We start from the raw sequence: 19681 nt of genomic DNA, 5'->3' as shown, positions 1-19681 counted from the left end.
GACAGCAATTGCCACACATTTTTATGCATCTGAATCCCAAAACAAGCTGAATATTAACCACATTTAATTTTGCTATGTTCCATAGGACAGAGAGGAGTCACCCTTCAGCCCAACTGCCTTTTTGAAATGGTGCCTCCTTGATCATTTATTCATCTCCCCTTTGAGATCTTGGCTTTAAAATAAAATTTCTCATTATTTCTTGGAAAGACTTGACTATTTATCAGTCACGTCACTTGAGACTTTATAGGCTAGCATGAAAATTTACGGGCACATCACTGTCAGTTGATGAAGATGTCAATATGATTCAAAGGAAAATCCTTGGGAGCCTGATTTCAGCTTGAGCTACCCACGAGCCACCGAGACCGCTCAGGCAAGATTTTATTCACAGACCCTGTGAGAGACCTAGGAGCTTGCAGCCAGCGAACACATATGAAGAGCATTTCAACTGCTTTTGGTAGAGACTCAGTTAAATGTGAAATTCAACTGACAGTTGGGTTTTGTGAACTCACAGCCAGCTATAAATAAAGGTACCCAGGTTCATAAATCAGCGTCTGACTGCATCTCTAGCATCAGTTCTGATCAGTGTTAATTATATCATTAACAGAGAGAATTAACCAGAGACAGGTAGGCACAGGGGAGTCTCTAATGGTTGTTGACAGTGACACATATTAAAACAAACATCTACTCTGAGGGCTGAAGCTTTAATTACATTCCCAAAACTCCAGTAGTGACATTTTCAAGTCCCCTCCCCACAGCACTCAGAAGGCATGTGTACCCTTGAACAGAGACTCCCCCTTTCCTCTGAACTGAGCAGCTGGAGTAGATTTGTTAATAGAGGACATTTCCCCATGCCTAAATCTGACATCTCTGGGTCAAATAGAAGGCAGATGATATCTACCCAGGGGTCACAATGTGTGCGCTCGAATGGGAGGCACATGTGGATGTCATAACCCAAACCCCTTATCTGGCAGCACTGAACCCCAGAACACTACTCACACAGATTGACCCCATAATGCAAACACAAAGTTAACCCTAAGGAAGGAGGAGTTAGGGAAAAGGGAGAAGAGATTCTAAATTATTAAACAACCTCCCCGCTAAACAAAGCTCTTCTGAGCATAAAAAGAGTTGAGAACAACTCTGATCCCCTGAATCCAAAGTCAATAGCCACCAAAGCTCAGATCAAAGAGACAGTCTCTTACAGGCCAGGCCAGCCCAAGCCAGGGCCTGGCTAAGGAGGATCCAAACTGCAAAGCTTCTTCAGCAGCAAGAGGGGACCCCAGCCTTTGCCAACATCGGGGTTGTTGCCTTGGCATAGCTGACCAGTGTATCTCTGGGAGAGCTGAGTGGCCATAAACCCCCGGAAGGACAGGAAAGGAGATGTGCTCCTCTGAAAATCTAATCCTGAAATGTCTGGGAGAGACATTTTAGTAACAAAACATGACCTTCAGGGAAATGATGACCTCAAAGGACCTAGAGAGAGACACATCACCCCTCTTTCTAGAAGAAAACCAAGGAAAGAGATTGCACTGACAACTCTGGTGTCAAGTTTCAATATGTCACAGCACACAGTACTATCACAACAGTCTAAATTCCTAACCTAAATACCCTACAGAAATTTAAAAAAATCAACTCCTGTGTCACTTTCTTAATGAAACAGAAAGTGGCTGTTCTCCAAAACTTCAATAGTGCATTTTTTTACACACATTAAAACTTTTATAGTGTCTCTTCTACAAGTCAAATAACTTCACTACTTTAACCTTTCTCCTTATATTATTATCCTTGACAACAATCGTGATGTGTCAATTTTTTTGTTCTGCCTAAAAGGCTCCTCAACAGGTAGATGGGACACAGCAACAAGGAGGACCATAATGTAAACTGGAGAGCAGGAAGGGTGAACGTCTTGCTCACCAATGTAACTTCGGGAATACATCAGGACAGTAGTGAGCACCAAGAAGGTCTGAAAGCAGGAAGACCCACCCAACACAGAAACTCAGATTTTGGGTAGTTTTCCAGTTCCCAGGAAGACTGCAAGAGATGGGAGCACAGAGAAAACCAGTGGCTGGGACTGTGAACCATGGTACCAGTAAATGAGGGAATGACCACAGGCAGCCTTTTCTGTATAACCAGGGAGAAGATTAAGACAGAAACTACTCCTGGGCATTTCCCTTGTGATGGGAATTAGCAATTCATTAAAGTTTCTCAAATGGCATTCTAGTTAACACTTTACCCTAGGAATTTAGGATGAGAGAGGGAGAGCCTGTGGTACCAAAAGAAGGTAGAGTTCCTTAGGAGGAAAAGAGAAAGGTCGGTTCGATTACAAATCTAGAGATAATTAAGTACAGTGGCTGAGAATTGAGGGCATGGAGTAATTAAAAGCAACATGACAGACATCAACTGTGTAATGAAAATTTAAATCTTGGTTCTACCAGATAGCTCGGCATCCCTAGTCAAGTTCATTTCCCCACCTACAGATTAGAAAGCTACTAGCCCAGGACCTAGGCCAGCTACATAATCTCCAGGTCCAGTGAAAAATGAAAATATAGGGCTTTTTGTTTTCAAAAAATAAAGAATTTCAAGATAGCAACAGCAGAGCATTACACTAAGTACAGGACACACCCATGAAGCTGCCCCTAACCCTAAAACCTGATAGGTTTTATGAAGCTGTAACATTTTATCCATCTGTTACTTTCTTTCTCCCTGGTCTGTTTCCCTATAGATAACAGTTGGGGAAAAAATCTTTTAAAAACAAAGGACCTTAAAAAAATAATAAAGGGTTCCATCAATGTTGTTTCCTTAGGTTGAAAACTGTGCTGTGGTTCTATAAGGGAATATCCTTATACTTGGGAAATACACTGAGGTATTTATGGGCAAAGGACCATGAGGTATGCAACTTGTTTTCAAATTATTCCAGTAAGTAACTGTGTGTGTGTAATGATAATGATAATGATAATGATAATCATATAGGGTAAAGGCCAACAGTAAACAAATCTGAGTAAAGGCTATATGGAGGTTCTTTGTTATATTCATACTAGAGGCCCAATGCATGAAATTCATGCATGAGTAGGCCTTCCTTCCCCCGGCTGCCGGCATTGGCACCCGGGACCTGGGCTTCCCTCGCAGCCACAGCTTTGTCCGTAAGGTTGTCTGGAAGGACATCCAGAAGGACATCCTATCTAATTAGCATATTACACTTTTATTATTATAGATTCTTGCAACTTTTCTGTGAAGATAAAATTATTTCTAAAGAAAAAGCTAACATAACGTAATATAAAGGTCCCATCTGAGCACAGAAGGAGGAAGAGGTAACGGCAAAGAGAGACAAGGTTGTAAACTCTATACAGAGGGAAGCTATTTCTACTTTGTTAACTCTGGAACGCCAGTACAGAACCCAGATCAACAAATATTTAAAGCAAGCAGGAGAAAAGGCAGCAATATCCTGTGTTCAAACTGGACTGGGGAATAAGAATCTGGAACACAGACAAATGACTGATAGTTATGCCAGTGCTTGGGAATCAGGGAGCTGCCTCTGTTTAGAATAAGACCAAGGAATCGTGGGCACAGGGGCGCATGTGGAGTGGTAAGTACCACACCCTGCACCACACTGCCCAGGGCCTTGGTTCTCACCACTTACTAATAATTTAGTTAGACCCGCCTTAGGCCCACCACTTACCCTTCCTAAGCCTCGGGATCCTGAGTGATACAATGTGGGAGGTTGCTAATTAACTCACCACAAACTTACTGGGCATCTCCCACATGCCAGGCATGTCTCCTGTTCCCCAGAGCTTTCATTCTAGAAGGGATCCACAAACTGACTGCATTAAATAATTTCTTGAGGTCTTTTCCAGCCATGAAAATTCTACACAAAACCTCTGAAGCTTTTCGCTTCAAAGATAAGCATGAGTAGAGTATTACAGCATAACCACCCTCTAACATCCTCATGGCAAAGGCATATTCTCTTGAAGGTGAAAAACTATATGAGATGCCCAATGTTTTTTAACTTAAAAAAGAAAAGAATCCATCCCCATGAACAGTGAAATGCTTGAGAGCATATATAACTGAGCCTTCTGTCAATACTCAAGTTGGTTTTCGCAGTGAAAATTCTTATTTCTTGACAAGTCATACAAATAGATATTTTAAAACTCTAACAAAGCTCTCTACCTAGAAAAAAAATACTATAAATGATAGGAACTCTTTTTAAAGCAATAAATGTATCAATGAGAAATAACTTTGAAGTGTAGATTAATGATTAGTATTAAAATTTAAAACATCAAAAGTATTTTAATTTTCTGCTCCATTAGTTCTCCTCATTCATAGTCAACTAGCACAAAAATGGTTACAAAGGCTAATTTTGTTAAAGACCTTGGAGAAAAGGGGAAAGAACTGATCTTTCATGAATACTAAAGATGATAAAATAGGAAACCAATAACATTTTATCACTTTATAAAAAATTAATCCAATCTAGAAATAATCTAGTACTATGATTCATACTGAACTTGTTATCTAGCCAAGAAAAATTTTTATGTCAGTAGTATCAAAAACATGGTACTTACATATACCAGATATTAAATCTCTGCACTGATTTTTATAATTTAGGAGAAATGGCAAGGGATAGAGGATCAAAATATATAATTAGAGAACAAAATAAGAGGTATATGAGAATATTATTTCCCTGATGGGTTCTCAGGAGCTAAAATAGGCATACATCTATGAAAATGGTCTCAAACACAGGCTGCAAGTTGAAATAATTAAACTAAAAGTATTTGTCCTTGAAAAGCAAACATCCTCACCCTGGCCAGTGTGGCTCAGTTGGTTGGGGTGTTGTCCTGTGCACCGGAAGGTCACAGGTTCGATTCTAGTCAGGGCACATACCTAGGTTGTGGGTTCCAGCCCCAGTTGGGGTGAGAGGCAACTGATTGATACCTCTCTCTCTCCCCCCCCTCCCCCTCTCTCTTTCCTTCTCTCTCACTGATACAAATCCCTCATTCAGATGGCTTCTCAAGTCCTCTCTAGTTCCAATCTGACAAGCATCATTTGCAGACCAGGGAGTTGCTTATATCCTTAACTATATCTTCCTATGTTTCAGACATAGGAGGTTCAAATTTTTAAGCCAATTCTTACAAAGAAAATTACCTGGGCATTTGTAGGCCTTGTGTCTCTTATTTGGGAATCAGCACACTGGGATACCCTTTGGGGTCTTTGTCATTAGCTGTACACCTCACACACGTTTCCGCCCTCTAAACGCTTTTGTTGGTGGAAAACAGTTCTTCTCTTCCCCACACCCCATCCTTCTTCCACCTGCCTGTTCCCTGGAGAATAGGGACTAGTCCCTCACTCAGAGGACTCACACCCAAGCCCAGTGGGTATCTCAGAGCAGTGCTGGTCACACTTTACAGTGTATAGAGCTCTCCTGGGAATCTTGTTAAAATACAGATTCCAATTCTGTTAGTCCTGGGTGGGGGTTGTGAGTCTGCATTTCTGACTAAGCTCTCAGCAGATACCAGCTTTCTGTTCCTATGCCCAGTTCTCTAAGCACCGCCTTCTCAGCCTGAGGGCAACAAACTCATCATGGTATCTCCATAGCATCCTCTAATGGCCTTTAAAGTGTCTTGAAGCTCTTTTAAAACCTTAAAACCCATTCCCTCAATTGCTTTAAAAGATACAAGTTTGTGTAGCACATCACTGTTTCACAATAGTGGGAAAACCCTAGATTTAAAAGTATGACAAATTCCTTTGTGTCACCCACACGGACATATGTGCAAAGAAGGAGGTATCGTGCAAAACAAGAGTGACCTGAGAGGTCAAGATTTCTCCTTTACAACTCTGAAACTTCTAGGAATAACACAGGGACCCTGAGCATCATTTTTCTCACACATAAGAGCTGATAAAGGTAGACAGACAGATGTCTACGGGCTGACAAAGCCTTTCTTCCACAAAATGTGTGTGCCTCTCTTAAGTCTCTAGGTACCCTTAATTTTCCAAGGTGGATAAACAAACAATTTAATGATACTCAAGGTTACATCTGATGTACTCCAAGCACCGTCCTCCCATTTCCTGTGTTTCATATTTACTTCTGTATCAATTCTTTAAATTATCCCGCTGTGAACTGTGTTGTCCTCAATATGGATTAATCAAAACAAAGCACGATTAGTTAGGGTTAGGGTACATTCTCTGTTGCCTGTAGTTACAGACCTTCCCAAAGTATTTATGTTTACCAGCAGGAGGCCATAGATAACATTATGAAGTCAGTTAATGCTCAAAGATATACTACTACCTTTATAACATGTAACAGATATATTGGCTGTAAAGTTAATCTAAATCACATTTTAAGAGCACTATGAAATAATGACATTAAAAGGAATATGAAATAAATACGTAAGAAAAGAAAAAAATAACTACATGAAGGTAAACACTCCTCTGCATAAAATCATGATTTTCATGTACCAGTTTTGCACAAACTACCAAATACATACTGTAGTAAATCAGTAAACTAATAACCTAATTTAGTTCCTAATTTAGTTCTGATCAGATCAATATTTTAGTCAATTAGCCACTGTAGTCCAATGATTCTCACACTTCCCACTGCATCAAAATCACTTGGGATAAAGATATGTAAATATATAGGTAAAGATGTAGAGAGAGGAAAAGATGGCGGCTGGCAGGATGGAGCAAGACACCCATGAAAAACACACATGGTGTCAAAACAAGCCAAAGGAAAATCGTTTGGGCAAAAAATGAAAAAGGATCCCAAGTCAAATTTATAGAAAAGATTCCTTTATTAACTTTTGGTCGAGAATATGTTTGTATATTTTCAGAAAACAACTCCAAGACCATGTGGATTCCTGCAATAGAGAGGAATTGACAGGACTGCTCCAGCCATGAAGACAGAAGAGAAACAGTCCAAAGATGGAAGATGCTGACGACGCCTTGCCATACTAGCAGTCAGCAGCTGTGCATCACTGCAGGTTGCCCAGGACCAAACCAGAGAGGGTCAGACCTGCATTACCACCATTTGTCCACCATCCAGAACTGAAATATCATCGCTGACATTTACACATAAGGAACTGTTTGACATTGAAATTGGGACTCAAAAGAACTGTTGGCCCAGAAAGAAACTCACTACAGACTGATTCATTTGCCTCTCAGCATAACCATTATTGCTTGTCTCATTTTCGGTTCTTATAAGTGTATTTCTAGTATCACATGATCTCGCTCATCTAGGGGAAATGATGAGCAACATAAACTGATGAACAAAAACAGACCCGGAGACAGGGAAACATCGATCAGACTGTCAAACCTCAGAGGGAAGGTAGGGGAGGGTGGGGGTAAGGGGGAGATATCAACCAAAGGACTTGTATGCATGCATATAAGCCTAACCAGTGGTCACAGACAACAGGGGGATGGGGGCATATGTGGGGAGGGGTTTGGGATGGGAATGGGGGGATGAGGACAAATATGTGATACCTTAATCAATAAAGAAATTTTAAAAAAGATGTAGAGATGGAAGGAAGGAAGGAAGGAAGGAAGGAAGGAAGGAAGGAAGGAAGGAAGGACAGCTGGGGCCCACCCCCCAGAGTGATTTAACTGGGCTTGGGAAGAATCCAACCATCCATATTTTTTAAGCACTGCAGCAGATTCTAATATATAACAAGAGTTGAGAATCACTAGTCTTTCGTTTTTAATCATTTTAAGTGTAGTCATAAAACACATGCTGAAAGTACAGGTTTTTTTGTTTTGTTTCTTTAGTCTTTTCTGTACTCTCTAACTTTTCTCCAGTGAGCCTGTGTTGCTATCATCAGAAAAAATTAAAGTGAAAAAATTTTCTCAAGGAAAACCACCATTCATAAAATCCCAAGCATAAATGGCTCTTCTCCATTTCCTGTTTATTCTATATTCTAACACACTATTTGTATCCATATCCTTCTTCCTAGATGCCCAGTCTTCCCATACCTACAGGGTTAGCATAAAATGGGCTATAGTCATAGGATATAACCATTATCTAATTCATAAATTCTGTAGTTCCATTGAGAAAATATGCTTTTGTCACCTTAAGTCTGGGATTTTCAACCCGCCAGAATCACTGGAGGACTTCTAAAAATCCCCCCAGGCCCTGGATACACCTCAGACCAATGAAATCAGGGCTAAACCTCTGGATTGGGCCCCACACAAAAATCTGCATATTGATTCCAGTGTGCAGCCAAGGCTGCCAACCGTTGGCTTAAGAGTTAATTACAAGTCTCCACGCCTGGAGATAAGCTTCTGCTAGCTGAAAAGCACAATACCTTGGAACTCTGACACTGGTGTAATGTCAAAGAATGGTTGGTTATTTGCGGCTATGCATTAATGTTCGATTTCAAGTTGGCAAGGAGTAAAAATAAAACACTAAATAATAAATGTATTCACTGGTCTTCCTTTTAATGGGGCAAAGTCACCATCTTCTACATTTAAATACAGGAAATTCTGAGAACACTGTTATGTGTCAGTCATGTATTCCAATGAAAAGACAAATATGGGAAAAGAAAGCTGAATTAAAAATGTCTTCACAGAGTCCACATTTATCCTACCAGGTGGGTGTTATTTCTCAGAGTAACTTTTCTACCTGGAAGTGAGCTTTGTACTCTCACATTGCTTGAGATTCTAAGATGAAAGGCCTGTATGCTGACCATTTTCTTGCTTGTAAATCTAAAATAAAAGTGCACGTTCTTAACTTTTAAAGAAGCTGTGTGCTGTTTAATTATTCTCCTCATGTACCCCCAGGCCTCCTCTCTTCAGAGAAAACTGGTGCTTTTGTTTTTGCAGGTCTATTTTATGCTCTCTGGGGTAAAAATTAACCCATAGACAAAACTGTGATGAGATTTTTCAGACACAAGCAGCAGAGAATTTTAATAGCATGCAAAATACTGCAATTAACAGCTTTTACTAACAGTGTCATTTTAATGAGCAAAACCTCCATTTTCAGAGTTGAATAAAAATAAACACATAGAAATAACAAATGGAAATTCTGGAAAGTATTAAATGAATTCAAAAAGTCTAAAAAAATTCTTTTAAAGGAATGGGTTTGTCCTTTTCCATATCAAGGCATTATACCTTTGTAATACGCTTTTCTAAAGCACACTAGGATTCTCAGCAGAAGTGGCCTTTCCTTCTCAATGTCAGGAAGGAGTGGTTTATGGGTATTCTTTTGTTCAAGGCAAAAGCACAAGTGAATGAAAGAAAAGGGTTTGCAGCCAGAGAAATGAGGCATTCCACAGCACAAACATTAAAGGCCAAACTTAACAGAGAGTGCCAAAATAATGAACAGGAAGTTGTTCTCATCTCCCCTACTAAATAAACTGAGTAAAGTCACTTAGAAATATCTTATTGAGTGTATGCAATGCACTCTACTATGGACTGTAGATAGAAGTCAGTATAGTCTTTGTCTCCTGGAACTTAGAAGGTAGGAGGTAGGGGACAGAAATTAAATCGTTATCACAAAATTAATTGTGATAGTGCAATAAAGCAGCAATGCAAGGAGATAGGAGAGCATAAGACAGGGCTTGACATGGTCTGGGAAGGGACCTTCACTCAGATCTGAAGAATGAACTAAAAGCTGGCTAAGTGAAGAAGGGGTAAGTTTTGTGGGCAAGGAACATAAAGGTTGGTGGAGCTGGGGTGCAAAGAGGGAGGGAAAGGGTGAGATAGGGCTGGAGAGGCAGCAGGTACCAGTGGGGAAGTAGGAGTTCTGCTCCAGTATGTTGAATCTGAAGAGCTGGAAGGCATCAGTGGAGCCATCAAGTAAGAGATGGAAATCTGGGGGTGGAGCACAGAGGGTTGGTCTAAGCCAGGGACACACTGTTGCGAGTGATCAGCATATTAGTTAGGAGGTGAATCTGTGCACATGGGTAAGACACACGCTAGGCTATGGGCTTTAATTTAAAAATCTAGATATCCCTTTGAAACCAACAGGTGGCACTTGTAATAACCCCCAACATACTTGTTGAAAGGAATGAGCCCTAAAAAAAAAATATAAACTATTACAGGTCTATCGGGATGAATTTTCATCTACACAGCATAAAGGGACAAACTAGAATTTTCAATCTTTGTTATGATAGATGGGAGACAGGAGTTTGTGGAGTTTTTTAGTACAAACGAAATCACTAACAATTATTACTGTTGTCCAAGAAAGAAATCGGGACCTTTGTAAACTAAATTAAATAATTATGTTGCCCTGGAAGAACCTTAAATCTGCTTGTGGAAAGACATTTCATCCGCCCATCAATCTCTGTGCATAATTTAGCCATAGAGTAGGAAAAGACTTTGGGAAAATGAGAGAGCAGAGGAAAATTAATTGTAATTATGGAAATGAAGCTTAAAGAACAATGGTCTAAATTTGTAACAGGTTTAATGAGAAATAATTCTCATAAGTAACCACTTAAAAGCCTGCAAATCTGGAAAATAAAAGTTGACTGTTTATTAGACATATTTCTTCCTTCTAATTTAGTAATTAGAAAATTGGTGTTTTCAAGTCTAAAGGATTAAAATCATTAAGGACCTTTCTGGTTGGCTGGACTCCCAATGGCCCCAAGTTTAAGAGAAAGAATGTGACAGTCAGTGGCAAAGACCAGCCAAGAATCTCCCTTGACGCAATAGGCTTGTTTCAGACAACTAAAGCTAAAGCTTCAAAGACAGAGCATTGTTACTTCTCACACACCTGAGCTTCCCAAGTATCCAGATCTTCAACTTGCCATTTTCTTATACAGCATTACAGAGTCTGAATGACCTCTACATAGAAAGCATGACATACCCAGCAAAATCTCCCCATCATATTAGATTTCCCATGGGGAAAGGCTGAGTCACCTCAACATGGGTTTTTATAAGTCTAGTTTGTTGCCTGGTTCTGATCAAGCCAGCTACACAATCTTTCAAGAAGCAAGCCCAACAAAGAACACCAGCACCTGTACATTTAGGGAAATGAAGTCGCCCAAGCCAAAATGTTAATGGACAAGGACCAGCCTGGAGTAGCTCTACAGGGCTAAGGAGACGGAATTCCATCCACTCAAAATCCCATTACCTGAGCCCTATTATGTGTACAATGAGGTGCCTGGATTTGCAGAGATGGCATCACCCCAGAGACAAGCCGGGGGGGGGGGGGGTAGCTACAAAAGGATTCAGAGATTTCTTATGGCAAATGTGTATAGGAGCAGCCCTCATAACAGTGTGAGAAGAGACTGCAGTTGATAGATGTGGGACGAGAAAGAAGACAACTTCATACTCCATCCCATCCTTCACAGCCCGCAGCAGTCTGCACAACTCCATGGGAAGAAACATGGAGTAAGACAAAGTGCAGGGGCCAGACAGGTACCAAAGTGTCCTCAGGGCAAGGGAAGCCATGCCTCTGCCAGAGGGAATTAGAAATGGGCAGTGAATGGGGCTGCAGAGAGAGAGTGGTGGGTCCTCCCTGAAGAGCCAAGTGAAACGAAACATCTTCAGAAGATGGAACCAGAGGAAGCCTTGATCTCCTCACCACCACTGGCATACAAACAGATTATTTCCTTTGTGTTTTATCCAAACGTAAGTACCCACTTTTGTAAGGCCTAAAGGGTTGGCTCTGATTTATCTCAGACAAGGGAAGAGGAAAAGTGTGCAAATCAAATGGGTCAATTAATTCGAAGCAAATTCTTCTATTAGTCTCTATTTAACAGTGGGGTGATGAGGAAAGGTAGAGAGACAGCATTTCTTGAAATTTTAGCACTTGTGAGTGTAGAGGTCATTTTTCCTTAAAGTGCAGCATTTTACTGACATGGAAACTTAGTCCCAAAGGGAAAACTCACCCAAAGCAACCCAACTAGAGGGCAGCCCCTGCAAGGTGCCACTCCTGGGTCAGGTCTTGCTAAACCTTCACTGAGTCTGGCACACATGCAAGATGTCCCTGAACATCACAGACCTGGAAATCTACATGCCTTCAAAGCTTTCTGCCTGTGGCCATCATTGGAAGGTGGGGCTAAAGAGAAATCTACTGGGCAAGGCTCTTTCCATAATTCATTCTATTATAATGTATCAAATTTCAATGACTCAAGTATATGTCCTCCTTTAAATCCTATCTTCTTTTTACTTTAATTCTTTTTCTCAATTTGTCCCTGAAATTTTCCCATGCAATGTTCCTCTCTAAGAGATAATACTTCTGATCTTGATGCTCATAAAATCTTAATTATCACCACATTCATAGGAATTAACGTGTGCTGATATTTTCTGGAAGAGTATGTCATTGGTTGGAAAAGCTAGGCTTTGGCTCAGCGCAGGAGTGGCACTCTCATATAAAATCTAGTAATACTCCCAAACCCCTAAAGGAGGCAGGCTTCAGAAGTCACAATTTGCAAATAAAGTGGCTAATGAGAACCATAATTCACTTCGACATAATTCCACTCTCCTTCATACTTATCAGGCAGGATCTGGCATTCTTCTTTGTACAGTGAGGATGGAATTCCAGTGAAGGGGAACTTCTCTATTCTTTTTATTTTTTTATTTATTTTCTTAATTTTTTTAAATATATTTTTATTGACTTCAGAGAGGAAGGGAGAGGGAAAGAGGGATAGAAACATCAATTATGAGTGAGAATCATTGATCAGCTGCCTCCTGCACGACCCCACCTGGGGATTGAGCCCACAACCAGGGTATGTACCCTGACCGGGAATCGAACCATGACCTCCTGATTCATAGGTCAACGCTCAACCACTGATTCACGCCAGTAAGGCTCTTTTTATTTAAAAAAAAAAATACAATGACACTTGTCCAGAAATATTGCTTGTCAGTCCTACCTATTGGTCTCTTCATGGTCAGGAGGAATTCATAAGCATCACACACACACACACACACACACACACACACACACACACACACCCCGCTTCTTCAAAAAAAAATGTAGCCCTAGCCAGTTTGGCTCAGTTGATATACAGTAGAGCATCAGCCTGAGGACTGAAGGGTCCCAGGTTCGAATCTGGTCAAGGGCACATGCCAGGGTTGTAGGCTGGATCCCCAGTGGGGAGCATGCAGGAGGCAGCCAATCAATGACTCTCTCTTACCACTGATGTTTCTCTCTCTCTCTCTCCCTCTCCCCTCTTCTCTTAAATCAATAAAAAACATTTTTAAAAAAGAGACATTGACAACCTAGAATTTTTTTTTAAAAAAGTAGCTTTTTGCAAGTGCAGAGCTAACTACAAAGTTTACAGTTAAAAGGAAGCCTTACCTCCTCTTCATCACCATCCTGACAGCCGTTTCTTCCCACATCCTGTCCTATAGGACACTCCCATTCACCACACACCCACCCATGGTGCTGCTAAGAAGAGAACTTTGCAATCTGGCCAAATCCTCATTTTTAGAGAGACAGGCAAACTGAGGGTCTCCTAGGTGACAAAGGCTACACAAGTTAATAGCAAAACTGGAAACAAAACTAGTTCCAGGATCCCATTCCAGCCTACTTTCCTTTACAAACTAGCAATCTGGTTTCTGCCCTCACTTCACTGACTAGGCCTCTGGCCATGAAGCAGAGGCTGGATTAAAAAGAAATTTATTTATTTAAACTAAAGTGATTGGTTTCATCAGAAGGTTGTTGTAAGGCCAAGTAAAAATACATATGAGGCTTTTTTTTTAATCCTCACCCGAAGATATTTTTCCCATTGATCTTTAGAGAGAGACTGGAAAATAGGGAGGATGAAGAGAAAGAGAGAGAGAGAGAAACATAGATGCGAGAGACATATTGACTGGTTATCTCCTGAGCGCACCAACCACGGCCAGGGATTGAACATGAAACCAAGGAATGTGCCCTTGACTGGGAATCGAAACTAAGACCCTTGAGTCTGTGGGCCAACACTCTAACCACTAAGCCAAACTGGCCAGGGTGATATGAGGAACTTTTCGAAAAGACATACTACATAAATATTTAATAAGAGAACGATCCCTAATTTTATCCCCAGATAGTAAGAGATATTCATAATTCAATTAAAAATATTCCTAGTCTAGATTTATGATGGTTATTCACAAATATATTCACATGTTGCCGAAACCGGTTTGGCTCAGTGGATAGAGCGTCGGCCTGCGAAGGGTCCCGGGTTCGATTCCGGTCAAGGGCATGTACCTTGGTTGCAGGCAAATCCCCAGTGGGGGTTGTGCAGGAGGCAACTGATCGATGTTTCTCTCTCATCGATGTTTCTAACTCTCTGTCCCTCTCCCTTCCTCTCTGTAAAATATCAATAAAATATATTTAAAATATATATATATATATATATATATTCACATGTTAAGAAATAACAAGCCCAAAATGGAGTCACTTGTGCTAAGCCCCATGTCAGCAAACAAGACTTAATAGCTAGCCTAACTACAGTTACAACATCCCTCAGGAATGTCATCTTAATCAGCCTGTCTGGAATTTCCTGGACAACATCAATGAGGTAATCCTCCTAATAAACTTTCTTGTTCCCAAAACAATCATTTTTTCATTTATGAGTTCCTTGTCCCACCCCCTCTTTCTTTAAAATCTTTCCCTTTCTATAGTCCTCCAGGGCTCCTTTCTACTTGCTAGATGGGATGCTGTTCAATTCATGTATTGATCAATAAAGCCAATTAGATCTTTGAAATTTACTTGGTTACATTTTTATTTAACACTTATAACAAAATGAAAGCAACAGAAATAAATTTCAATATAGTAAGTTGGGATGATATCACAATAACTTATGGGAAAGCAATTAATAATTTTTCCCAATATCACAATAGTAACTAGCAATGCATGAAAACAAAAATTAAGTCACCTCCAAGTATATTCTATTATTCAGCCCTAACAGGTTTGGCTCAGCGTAGAGTGTCAGCCTGCAGACTGAAGGCTCCTGAGTTTGATTCTGGTCAAGGGCACATGCCCGGGTTGCAGGCTCGATCCCCACTCAGTGGGGGGCATGCAGGAGGCAGCTGATCAATGATTATCTCTCATCATTGATGTTTCTATCTCTCTCTCCTTCTCCCTTACTCTCTGAAATCAATAAAAATATATATATATTTAAAAAAAAGAAATTCAAATGTTTGAAAAGCTTATGTGCATAAGAAATTGTATATATTAATTAAAAATACAGTGATTGTTGGTTAAAGAACCTGTCCCGCCCTGGCCTGTTTTCTCTGTGGTTAGAGCATGAGCCCATGGACAGAAGGGTCAAAGGTTCGATTCCCAGTCAAGGACATGTACCTTGGTTACAGGTTTGATCCTTGGCCCCGGTCAGAGCACATTCGGGAGGCAGCCACTATATGTCTCTCTCTCTCTCTCTCTCTCTCTCTCTCTCTCTTTTTCTTCCCCTCCCTCCCATTCCCCCTTTCTCTCTCTCTCTCTCTCTCTCTCTCTCTCTCTCTCTCTCTCTCTCTCTCTAAAGATCAATGGGGAGAGGAGGTGGGAAGAACCTGTATCCCAGGTTCAAAAAATGCTGCAATTTACTTCAACCAAGCGAAACAGCTGAGGATATAGGTAATTTTTAAAGAAGAATACTTTGATGAATGTATAAGCCATTAAAAGGTTCAGACTATACAAATCATCCTTTGCCCAAGTTTTTTCTGTTTCAAACATATCAGGAGAATAAAAGCAAGTAGAGAAAACCTCCAGCAAATGGCTTCTTTGACAAGTATATAATCCCCTTAAATTCAGTAGATTCCCTAAAAATCTGAGCAAAGGACAGACTAGTGGGAAATACTAAAACAACTTTTCATAACTCTTAACAAGATACCTCTCATCACTGGACACAGAATTAAGTCAAGTCAACCAGCTCATTTCTGTTGACTAGCATCCATTTACCAGATTTTCCAAATAGTCCATTTCTATATCTGGATTATTGAGAAGATGAAATAGATAAAAGACTGACAGAAAGAGACTAGTAATGGGGTTTCTCTTTGGATTGTGGGTAATTTTCTAAATAGTTTCCAGTGAGAACCATACCATTTTCATAAAATCAGGCTATGAATATGCTTCATGAACTGTGAAACAGTATACCTATGTCACATTCTTATTGTTACTTGTATTAACCATTTTAGCCCCCATAACCCTCACTTTAATGTAGTTTTTTTTCTGCTGGGAATTCCACTTAAATCTGTGTAAAAGAAGTCTGGCCAGCACAATTTGCACATCCAAGTCTGTATATTCTATAAGTCAATTATCTTGCAGAGGAAATGGTTGTTTTCTGTTTATAATGGCTAATTTTCTTTTTGTTTTGATAGATTTAAAGGTTAAAACAATTATTGGGAGACCAGGAGAAGCCAAGTTAATCCACAAAAAAGCTTCCAAATGCCCATCCTATGTTCCCGAAGCCCCTCTAAAAGAAATCTGACATTTCTGACTAAACATGTCCTGTCCCTTTCTTCTCTCAAAAATGTTCTGAAATCCTCTTCAAAGACATTATCACTAGAGCTCCCTGGGCTTAAAATATACCAAGAATCCTGACAAAACTCCATTAAGTTAAATAAGTTCCTATCGTAAAAACATTAATTTTCTGCAGAGGTAAAGAAGAGCAGAGGCATCATTCTTTGCTGAATTACATAGCCTTAGGCATAAAAATCCAAAATGATATTTTATGCTACCAGAAATACTTAAAGCACTGCTTCACTATAAATGAATAGAATTATAATTCTAATTGGCTTTAATCATTTTAATCTTGAGCAGATGTAAAATCTCTGCAACCTTTCAAAAGGCATAATTCTTGAATGTAAAAAGTAATCTGTTCATATTTTAAGCATTCTACTGCCCTCTTGTGTATGTCATGATTAGTGAAAATGTAGCTCACAAAATATAGTAATTCTTATTCACAGAAATACTTCAATGGGATCTCAGATATTAGAACTCAAAAGAACCTCAAAAACTCATCAAGACTAGCATATACATTTAACAGAGGAGGGAAATAAGATCCTGAAGGATTATATAACCTGCTCAAGATCACATAGGGCTAGTTAATAGAGGAGAAAATACAGTTAAATAGAACTTAAACCTCTCAGGGTACTAATTTCTCTACTGAAATGGAGATGACAGCCTGGAAGACAATAGTAAGGTTTTGAAATTAGGCAGAACACAGTTTGAATTTTAGAAAACCACCTCACAGCCTCTCCCAGCCTCTGTTTTCCCTATCCACAAAATGGGATGAGTAATAACTATTGCAAAGATATTGAAAGGATTCAATACAACAATGATCATCAAGTCCTCAGCATAAGTATCTGCAATATAGTAATACACTCAGTGGTTATACAACTATAAGCATACATAGGAAATGGTTTTTAAATCGTTATAAACTTGAGATCTCTGGACAAAGGCATCCTAAAATAATGTATGAAGGCATGAAAATCTGAACTTCTTCAAAACTGGCACAATATAAAACTTGAAAAAAATAAAGCTAGTTTTTTTTAACACTTATGTTTCTTCTATTACCCTATTTATAATGTTTTTAATACAAAGTTCTAACCTGGAGAGTATTATGCTAAGCAAAACAAGTCAGTCGAAGAAAGACAAGTATCACATGATCTCACTCATATGGGGAATTTAATGAACAAAATAAATTGTTGAACAAAACAGATCCAGAGACATAGAAGCATGGGAACAGACTGTTGAATCTCAGAGGAAAGGCGAGGGGGGAGGGTGAGATCAACTAAAGAACTTCTATGCATGTATGCATAACCCATGGACACAGACAATAGAGTGGTAGAGGCCTGGGGCAGGAGGTGGGGGGGGGGGGGGGAAGGTAGAAGGGGTCAATGGGAGAAAAAAAGGGGACATATGTAATACTTTCAACAATAAAGATTTTTAAAAAAAAGTTTTGAGAGAAAATATCACACAGTAAGCACTATATGTAAGTGATGAAGCAATGAACAAGAAAGACCCTTCCATGAGGGTCACAGAAAAACAAAACAGGACTCAGCACCCCAGGTTAAGTCACAATTCCCATGTCTCACGTGCGAAGGGCCCTTCCTTCATCCCTGCAAGGCAAGAGGCCAAGAACAGTCCTGAAAAGGTGGGGGCCGGCAGTTCAGTTCTGCCCTTGCTAATCATTAGCTCAACCTGGGCTGGTCATCTCATCTCGGCTCCCCTTTCTTGACCTATTAAATAAAATCATCTCCTACCTAGGGAAGTCCTATAGTGAGGTGGTATGAGGAATGTGGAAAAACATCTTGTAAACTCTTAAGTGCTTTAATAAAGTTTGTTATCTTAAACATTTTAAAGTAATAAAAACACTGTCTGTCACCAAATTGGGGAAGAAAAAACCAAACTTAGAAAGCTGAAGGCAGCTGAGATTATAGGATTCTGTCAAAGTACTCCACTGCCTGTGAAATCTTTTTCTGCTACAATTCCACCGGCTTTTGTGGAGATTACGCCAAAAACTCTGGAAACACATAAATCCTTGCCTCTTAAATAAATTTCACTCCAGGGTATCCTGATAGCAGGATTGACAGAGCTTATCCCTGACTGTACACCACAACGTAAACAAGCCAGCAGGGTAAAGGCAATCGGTCTTTGTGCGCCACGCAAATGACTAATCCTGGTTCCTCTGTGATTTATGGCAGTGGCAATACATCCCAATAGCGCTGGTTAAATGCTGTGAACTGCTCTGTTCTGGTTTTACATGTGGCCCGATCGAAGGCACACACCGTGCTGGTAATAAGCCCTGATTGATGATCCACAAGTTTCAAACATCTGAAAGGGGTATTTCTGGAACTGACCATGTAGTAGAAGAGAAAAGGCACTGACAGCCCTAGCTGGTCTGGCTCAGTGGATAGAGAGTCAGCCTGTGGACTGAAGAGTCCCAGGTTCGATTCCAGTCAAGGGCACATGCCTGGGTTGCGGGCTCGATCCACAGTAGGGGGCGTGCAGGAGGCAGCCGATCATGATTGTCTCTCATCATTGATGTTTCTATCTCTCTCTCCCTCTCCTTTCCTTTTTGAAATCAATAAAAATATATTTAAAAGAAGAAAACAAAAAAAGAAAGAAAAGGCACTGACATAAACGAACCTGTAAAGCAGAGAGTGATAGCACATGTGGTTGCTGAGGTGGGGCACAATGCTTAGAACTGCGGGGAAGGGGTCCAATGGGGCTCCGTGGTAATTATCCATAAACAAGTTCACTCAAACTCCTGGCTCAACCCAACAATTATGCCACCCTTGCGCCCAGAGGCTGTTAGAAAAGTGCTGTCAGAGACACAGTAAAAAGCCACCCACACAAACACCCGAGGCAGCTCACCGTGAAACACACTGTTGTCCACCAGAAAATGCCTGCGGTACTGCACACAGTTCCTTTTCTCCGAGTTCCAGTAACTCATCGTCAGAGGAGTTCTGGCACAGCATCAAAACCAAATTGCCCTGTCAAGGGAAAGAGAATGAGACAGAAATGAAGAAAATGACAGCCACACGCTCACACTGGCAACATAACAGTTACCCAGCATTAGGGGGCAACACATCGTGCATACAACTTCTCACACAGAGCTGGAACCCCCCAGGCCCTGCGAAATGTCCCAGAGTCCTCCCAGGGGGTAGAATGTCGTTTACCATATAGCTGCTGTCTACAGGGAAAATAAACCTAACCGGGAACAAGTTTCAGGACTGGTTTATGTGCTCCAGGCCTCGGCCATATTCGGCCAGGACCCTAACCTGCCGATGCCGGTAACGTTTCAGGACGTTGCAGTGGCAGGAGGGGAGGTGACTC

General features: G+C 40.5%; 1 protein-coding gene across 6 annotated transcripts in view; it reads right to left on the bottom strand.

Annotated features, from left to right (window-relative positions):
- The window catches only part of PLCH1 (phospholipase C eta 1), a gene marked incomplete at its 5' end in the record, with an annotated part of 168068 nt that extends 148770 nt beyond the window's left edge, over window positions 1-19298 (bottom strand). For all 6 annotated transcript variants that reach the window (XM_080657948.1, XM_080657952.1, XM_080657955.1 and 3 more), the window contains one exon: window positions 19220-19298. In XM_080657948.1, the coding sequence (XP_080514074.1) occupies window positions 19220-19298 (79 nt within the window). The remainder of the gene's footprint in view (window positions 1-19219) is intronic.
- Window positions 19299-19681: the final 383 nt, after the last annotated feature.

The sequence above is a fragment of the Plecotus auritus genome, assembly GCF_963455305.1.
Source record: "Plecotus auritus genome assembly, chromosome: 2".
Taxonomy (NCBI): Eukaryota; Metazoa; Chordata; class Mammalia; order Chiroptera; family Vespertilionidae; genus Plecotus; species Plecotus auritus.
Note: the sequence above shows the minus strand (reverse complement) of the source record. Positions and strands in the feature narration are given on the sequence as shown.